Source organism: Anneissia japonica, unplaced genomic scaffold (genome assembly GCF_011630105.1).
Source record: "Anneissia japonica isolate Jap-2015-1 unplaced genomic scaffold, ASM1163010v1 scaffold5056_len19501_cov154, whole genome shotgun sequence".
Taxonomy (NCBI): Eukaryota; Metazoa; Echinodermata; class Crinoidea; order Comatulida; family Comatulidae; genus Anneissia; species Anneissia japonica.
This window is the reverse complement of record NW_022712443.1, coordinates 4,391-12,796: the sequence shown is the minus strand read 5'-3', so window position 1 is coordinate 12,796 and position 8,406 is coordinate 4,391. Positions and strand designations below refer to the sequence as shown.

General features: G+C 35.5%; 2 protein-coding genes across 2 annotated transcripts in view; both read right to left on the bottom strand.

Moving 5' to 3' along the window:
- Positions 1 to 4,006, bottom strand: part of LOC117107798 (structural maintenance of chromosomes flexible hinge domain-containing protein 1-like) — a 4,642-nt gene extending 636 nt beyond the window's left edge. The window contains exons 1-3 of the mRNA XM_033249572.1: positions 3,747 to 4,006; positions 1,106 to 1,181; positions 224 to 385 (exon numbers count right to left, since the gene is read on the bottom strand). Coding sequence (XP_033105463.1) covers positions 224 to 385; positions 1,106 to 1,181; positions 3,747 to 3,908 — 400 coding nt within the window. The 5' untranslated portion in view covers positions 3,909 to 4,006. The remainder of the gene's footprint in view (positions 1 to 223; positions 386 to 1,105; positions 1,182 to 3,746) is intronic.
- A 3,035-nt stretch (positions 4,007 to 7,041) lies between these two features.
- Positions 7,042 to 8,406, bottom strand: part of LOC117107799 (transmembrane protease serine 2-like) — a gene marked incomplete at its 5' end in the record, with an annotated part of 5,737 nt that continues 4,372 nt past the window's right edge. The window contains one exon of the mRNA XM_033249573.1: positions 7,042 to 8,209. Within this exon, the coding sequence (XP_033105464.1) occupies positions 8,024 to 8,209 (186 nt within the window). The remainder of the gene's footprint in view (positions 8,210 to 8,406) is intronic.

Below are 8,406 nucleotides of genomic sequence, written 5' to 3'. Positions count from 1 at the left end.
TTTGACGCATGCGCATTTGCATAAATGTCTACACACACACATACACACTACACACAATAAAAAACATAGGAAATAGCAAGAGTGATTACAATAGTTCCTATTGCATTACATGCATAGGAACTAACAATTTAAAAAGCTAAATATTGTAGGCAAAATCATGACTAAATTATAAACTTGATAAAGATATTTATGATAATATTATTATTACAATATTTATACATACGTAATGGGTTTTGACCTTCACTGGCGTAATACTCGTACATGCCACTCTTCACGAGAGTGTCATAGTGAGGCTGATAGTCGACCCTTTCTTGCGCTGGGGCGGATAACTCTTGCTTCACACTAAAAAGAAGATACAGGGTATCCCTATCTTCTACTAAATTGTCTGTATAGTAACCAAAAGAAAAAAATGCATTTAGGGTAGATTTTATTTTGGTTTAGTTAAGATGGCTACAATCATATTCTTCGATAAGTTGCTGCCTTCATCTCGATGAAGATTCTGCAAACTGTCAATAAGGACATGCATGTTTGCCTCCTTGAAACCATGTTGATAATTATATTTCTTTGGATCTTAATCTCACTTCAGTACATTCATAATTTCTTTTCTGTACAATGCTCATTGTTTATACTGTATGTAACTATTGCATCCACAGTTGATATAGTTTGCTTGCTCTCTCCATTTTCATATCTGTCAGTCTCATAATGTTTAAAAAAAAAATAAAAAAGTAAGCCAAATATAATTAAAGTAAAAAAAAAAATCTACAATTTTTGGCAGCAAAATTCCAAAAACCTACTGTAATCCTTGAAGTATTGAAAGTTGATCATGTATTGCTCTTCTATTAAATGAGCCATTTAAGTTTTTATTTATATCTTTTTTTCTAAACATGAATTGCAATGTAGAATGTAAACTTAATGAACACCCTTGAACACTAGTTGAAATGTATTTGATTTCTCTTCTTCACCACAGACTTTCTGAATCATATTCCTAAACAAGCACTTTAGCAAAATATTTCTTTGGTGCAAATGCAGTATAAATAAGATTGATTGATTGATTGATTGATTGATTGATTGAAAGTTGATTGATTGATGAATCTAATAATCTTACCGTATGTCTCATTTGTCACTTCTTGTCGTGTGGTTGTGACAATAACAAAGTGATCTTTTTGTGTCAAGCCAAATTCCTGAAATAAAAGAAAAAACATATTCTCGCTATAATGCATAAAGTATTCATCATATAATATTTAGCCCAAAAAGAAATAAACAACACAGCCCAAACAACAACACAGCGGTAGTAGAGACCCAGATTGTAAAGTCAGGCCTGCATGGGAATATACTGTATCCTCAGCACAAAAATTAGACATAGAAATCTATCCAAGCAAAAAAAAAAAAAAGGGCTGATTTCCACACAAGTTTTGCCGAAAATTAGGCTTTGACTAATCTTATACCCAATGAGTTATACAGTAGTTATGATTCTGCGCATATATTTTCGTAGTGATTTTCCACACAAATTGAGTTAGTTTTTGAGGTATCCGTGCAATTAAAAAACTATAGGTATGAGTAGAGACTACTAAAAAACAACAAAAAACAACAAAAAAAAAAACAAAACCAGATATTTCTTATATTTGATTAAGGGTGACGTCGGTCATGCAGAGGCATTGGTACTACTACAAAAGTTTTGAAAATAGTTACAGTACAGAAAATCATGTATTTTTTATTTAAATTTTCACAATTTTTCAAAATATTTTATAGGGTACCAACAGAAGATATATGGTTGCTATATCAAACGTAATGATGATTTTAAAGTTGTCAGGAATATACAGCGCCTGTTTTGCATTCGGGGCTAAGAACTGAGCAAAGATCGAAGTAGCCAGCCCAACCAAATCGGTGCAAAAGATGTGCAAGAGATTGTTTTGTATCTATCGCTTTCATCAATCAAGCATGTAAAAGTAACAAGGACCCTAGTCTAGGCCTAGATATAGTATTAATGGCGCTAATGCACTTTAGTACTGTAACACTTCTATCTTCAAAACTTGTCTTTTTACCTACTGTGTGCTCCTAACAATATCTTACGATGGTTCTTCATTAAGATTCTGCTTAATAACATCCGTTTTTAGGCATTTTATTACTAAAAACCACGGCTTTTAACGCCTACGGCTCCATCCGTCTTCGGGTCCAATGGCATCCTGGGAACTTTGGTGTTTTACATGTTTAGGACCAAATAACCTAGAAGGCTAGATGTGTATAAGAGACAGAAATGAAGCTTCAGATATTCAGAACTTATTGTAGAGCGCAAGACTCCACTACTGTGCAACAGTATGACAATTTCGATGGCTCGTGAAAGAAGGGAAAAGGAAGGCAGCAGAACATGCATACATTATGAAGGAATGTATAAATAAATATATGTAGGTCCTAAGTGCAATGTCCTAACTGTAATTATGGCCATGATTGACAAATGATTGATTGATTGTAATAATTTTTGGGTCTAAATATACAGGTCCTATGCATTTTAGGGTCCAAATGTAATAAAGGTTCTAAGTGTAATGATTTTTGTGTCTAAATGCACTAAAGGTCCTATGTGTAATAAGTTTTGGGTCTAAATATAATAAAGGGTCTAAGTGTAGTAATTCTTGGGTCTAAATGTAATAAATGTCCTATGTGTAATAATTTTTGGTTCTAAATGTCATAAAGGTTATTTTTTTTTGGGTCTAAATGTAATAAAGGTCCTATGTGTAATCATTTTTGGGTCTAAATGTAATAACGGTTCTAAGTGTAATAATTTTTGGGTCAAATGTAATAAAGGTGCTATGTGTGATAATTAGGCCTATTGTTTGCTCAATTGCGGTCATACTAATTACCGTCAACAGGGCCGAGAGCGACGAATTGTGCTTCTTCTCCCCGACGGGGGCGGGGGACAGCTCTCCCCGACGGAGGGCCCCCACCCGCTGGCGCCACCCCTGGGCAAATCATTGCTGCTTGTTGAAGATTGTTGAGGGCTGTGACGGTTGTTGACTAAAATATGGTCTTAAAAGCATCGATCACACAAAAACAATTTCTGATGGGAATTCGATGTGAATACAGCTTCAGTATGTAATAGCTGAATTGTCCCTAAATGTAATATGTCATTATCAATATTGTACTGTACCAGAACAACGATATAAAAATACAGATAAAAATACAAATAACAATTTATGAAAAGGCATCACTTTAATTAACAAAATGAAAAAAAAAACCTGGCAACGAAGAGAGCTGTCCTTAAAATTGGATAACAACCTGGCAATTACTTATAAACAAACATCGCGAGTCGCTACCGTCATGAATCGCTGGGAAAGAACGTTTTTAGTAATAAAATGCTAAAAACTGGTGTAATTAGTGAGAGAACTGGATGAAAAGGAACCGTAAGATATTGTTAGGAGCGCACAGTAGGTAAAAAGACAATTTTTGAAGATAGAAGTGTTACAGTACTAAAGTGCATTAGCGCCGTATTAATAATATTATTAGTAAGTATCATCGTGGTGTAGGTTGAACAGCTCTTCTAGAAAAGGGATAGTATATGTAGTGTCATAGACAGCCTAGAACTCCTTCTCTTTCTGGGCTAGGCCTAGACAGACTAAGTCAGGCTTGGGCCTTTATTAACCAAACCTAACCCAGCTATGCAAGGCCATAGCACTAGCAGACAGAGGCTTGGTAGGCCCTCTAACGTTGAGGGATGGCCCTGGCCTAGCAAATGTATGAAATACAATGTATACCTCAATAATCTTAGCTTTAAAGGCTTCATAACTAAATAGTCCTGCAAGTGCTATCTTTTTCTCAGGTGCATTTCCTCTTCTTCGATCATATACAAAAACTATGGCAGAATTATGTTCGCTTGGTTCTCCCGCGTCCATTTCAATAGTTGTTTTGGACGCCATGATGCTTCATGATACACACGCTTTCCACGCAGTGTGTGGCTCGACCATCAGCACCGCATGGTGGCACATGCGCGGTTCTTTCACAAACAAACAAACATTTTTTCCAGGTCCCCCTACGTCTGTCGTAATGGGGATCAATTGCAGCAGGTCGAAAATGGCCAATACCGGGTTTTATATAGCCAGAAGTATTGAAACTTACATAAAAAAATAGGCAGGTAATTATGTATTCAGAAACTGTCACGTGGCACATCCACGCGGGTGTACCCAAACAAAATGCTTATATCATGCGGATTCAAATGGGGACCGGAAGGGACACAGTCGGCTCCCATTAAGGTCTTAGAGTGCCCGGCAATTCGCACCTCAGCGGCAGTGGTCACACCCTCCAACTGGAAAAAAATGGATTAGTTCGTCATAAACGTGTGTTTTTTTGGTTTTTTTTTATTTTTTTTAAATATAATAACAATAACAGGGAGAAGTGAAGTAACATGAAATTAATTAAACTGAAATAATTATTTTGATTAACATTTTGAAATAAAATTTTATAAAAGAAAATTATATTGGAAGGTGAATGTAAATCAGGGGCGGATCCAGAAATTTTCAAACGGCGGCACAACAGTTTCAGAATAGATAAGTGCTGAGTACTGCACATAAAGAACGTTGATTTTCATTAAAATATTCGAAAATTTAGTGGCAAAACGGGGGACACGTGCCTCCCGTTCCACTACTGGATCCGCCCCTGGAAATAACGAAATGAATGAAATGAAGAGATTAAAAGAATTAAGGAGGGAAGAAAAGAAAAAGAAATGTATGAAATCATAATTAATGCGTTACGTGAACACATTAACCGACCGCGCCATTCATGCAACGTGCCTTATTAGTGGTAATGGCAATAATGTAGGCCTACAGTAATTTTTAAATAATTAGAATGTTTATTTGTACAAAAAAAACATTATTTAGAATGATCATTTGTACAAAATTTAAATACTTACAATTAAAAAAAAAAAATCTTAAAATTGGAAAAAAAAAGACTTGAATACCAAGGCGCGTTTTGAACTCACGACCTTTTAAAAGAGAACTAGCAAAATGATTTTTTGTTCTAGAGAGGATTTTTGATATGCCATTAATAATAGAATCAACCTTAAAATCGTTTTTGGCTTTTTTTTTTATGAAGTTATAGGCGATTATATACGATTTTACCATGACGTCACTGGCGATAAGGTAACAAAAAGATCGTGTAAATAGCGCCGCGTAGGGTATCCGCCGCGTACGATCTTTGCGTGTATGCTGTAACCATGGCTGTAAATTGTGATTGTTACAGCATGCACGCAAAGATCGTACGCGGCGGATACCCTACGCGGTGGATACCCTACGCGGCGCTATTTACACGATCTTTTGTATTTTTTTCGCCAGTGACGTCATGGTAAAATCGTATATAATCGCCTATAACTTCATAAAAAAATAGCCACAAAAACGATTTTAAGGTTGATTCTATTATTAATGACATATCAAAAATCCACTCTAGAACAAAAAATCATTTTGCTAGTTCACTTTCAAGGTCGTGAGTTCAAAACGTTCTCTAAAGTTCTTTAGAGAACACATCGTGTAACTGAAGGGTGTCGCGAGTTGCAATCGCGCCTCGATTAATTCATGATGAACATGAATGAGAACTGTTTGCGCCCCCCCCCCCCACTTTTTTTTTTTGGGAAGTAAAAAAAGGAATAAAAAAAAAAGAAAAATGAAAGCCAACGCCTTAAATGTTATTTTCGGGCGTCTGGAACACAACAATTTCGCCCGGCCCCCTAGAAGAGTGTTGTCTCGATCGGCCCAACTTCTGCCCCACTTTCGGCCTCCCTTTTGGACATCTCTGGATCCGCCCCTGAACATCCTAATAACCGACCGCGCCATTCGTGCATCGTGCACTATTACGGTAGCGGTAAATGACAGTAATGGCGAAGAATGCTTGTTGGAAATCACCTCTAGTGTAATTTCATGCACGTCCGTTCAATATAGCGACGCTGGACTTTTTAAAGTTTTAAAAGTTTTGGGAACAAGATCAAGATCAAGGACAGCAGTGAGGCTCTGGGTCAGCGCTTCGTGCGGACCAAAAACTAATAAACAGAAAAAAATGCACGTATTAGTGGCTACTCAAACATGATAACTGACACCATATCAATAATTTTTACCATCAAATAATTGTGAGGATGATCTGAAAAGTAAATTCTATTGGAGGTTTTCTAGATTTCATATAAACTCGATGACACTGATCATTCAAATAGGACTTAAATTCGTATTTATCCCCAGATTTAATTCTACAATCAATTGTCGCTCTGCAATACATGACAGCAATCCACCTTTGATTGGGTTTCAACAATTTTACACTAAGCGAATTATTCGCGCGAATCGAAAGCGTCGGTTCATGCACATTATGTGCATTCACGTTTCTATCGGAGTTTTTTGCTTCAGCGGAAAATGTAGTTCGAGCTGTTTCTACTTCCTACGAATCCAAAAAATGCGCAACCAATTCCCGAACCAATTAGAGCTCAGCGAACCGACACTTTCGATTTGCGGAAATAAATTCACCTAGTTTAAAACTGCTTGATTTTCCCATTGGTTATTTCCCCGCTTTCCCTTGAGATTTTCATACAACGCAAAGATTGCTGTTTTAAGATATCCTTACAGTTGAGTTCAAATAATATGTTCACTTATTCGTCCCCCATCTCTAGTACTGTGTAGCAAAATCCTGTAGCACCACATCGTTTTTGGGACCCAGTTCACGAGCCTCGTTTTCGAATACCGTGCTCCAAAATCAAGTGACATCACGTTCTTTGTAGTCCCCCATCCCTCTATTTTATATTAAACATTAATTATTTCAAACCCGCACTTGGCCTTTAAGTGACAGGCTTTTCGCTTTTGAGAATTTTAATAAATACGTTGAAACAATAATTATTAAGACACCTCGGTGGCTATTTACTATAAACAGAATAGAATGAATAAAAAAGTCAAAACCCAAATGTCAAGGAAAATTACTATTTTTTAAGATTATTCCAATACAGTCTCACTAACGAAGCGTCTCATTTCGTAGACAGACCTCACAAAAGATAACAATGTTCAATAATACACACGTAAAATTTGTTGTTTTCATTTATTTATTTATTGTTTCAAATTTTATGTAACATTGTTCACTTTCTTTTCCCATGCATATAATGGAAAGTGATTGTTTTCATAATATACGGTACAAGTAAGAAATGCAAAAAAGAAAAGAAAAAAAAAAGAAGCAAACAAATACTGTGCTGGGACAGTCTGAAAAAAAAAACAGGACTAGAACAGGACGAGAGAAGACGCAAATCAACTAAAAACTAAGACAGATGGCAAAGCAAATCGGAGAAATAGGAAAATTATACAATTAATAACCTTTAAGTATTTTCAAACTGGTTAGAAAAACATTTTTTTTTTAAATTGGCATTTTACTAATGAGAAACTAAGTTATTTAAATGCAACATTATATTTTGCCCAAACAAATTTACAGATCGTAAATCGGAAATCCAATTAAAATATTAAATTATGTTTCATTTTTGCTTGCGTACGCCATGATACATGAATGAAAGACATAAACTAATATTATCTTTGGGTATTATCATAGAAAACTCGATTGTTCTGAACCTTAACGAAAGGGTATAGATAGCGCCCTTTACTGATTTGTATGGAAACATTGTTGTCTCTTATTAACTACAACTGATTACACAAATTGATACATTTACGTTTGAGTCAACACAATTAAGGTTCTATGCAAAGAACGGATGGACGATATATTGTCATAGGTACAAGATACAAGTCAACTTTATTGTCAAAATAACAAATTATGGTGTACCTTATACTGTAGAATCATTTATACACATACATCTGTTGGTTGTGGTTAGGATATTTTCCTATTTTTTCAAATGGAAGCTAATTAAGGGATTTTAAATGTGCTGCAGTTAAAAGTATCTGAGCTAATTCCTTAAAATTAATATACAAAGTCAAGATAAACTGAAATTCGGTTTCAACCTTTGGTAGCACACAGTGTAACAACGAAAAAAAAAAAGAAACATAAACAAATCTAAGAATATTTTTTCTGACTACGAAATAGGAATAACGGCAAGAGCATGTTCCCATATTGTATAATAAGTAAAATCAAGAAATCTTGAAACGCGGGCATATATAGTGGGATCCCTTCGCCCGGCACACGTTCGGCCGCCAGTTACCACACCAACAAGATACCATCTTCCATCACGATTTACGACAAATGGACCACCACTATCTCCCTATTTCAAGAAATAAAATTGATAGTAGTCATTATGGTAAATCTAGAAATAGTTCTTGCTGAAATGTGTTATATGGATTCTACATAACACGTGACTCAAAATTAGGCAGTTGAAGTGGCAGCTATTTTGCATATTTGCATAATTTGCTCTCTCCATAGATGGATTTAATTTTGGTTTCAAATTACTCAGATAGGCCT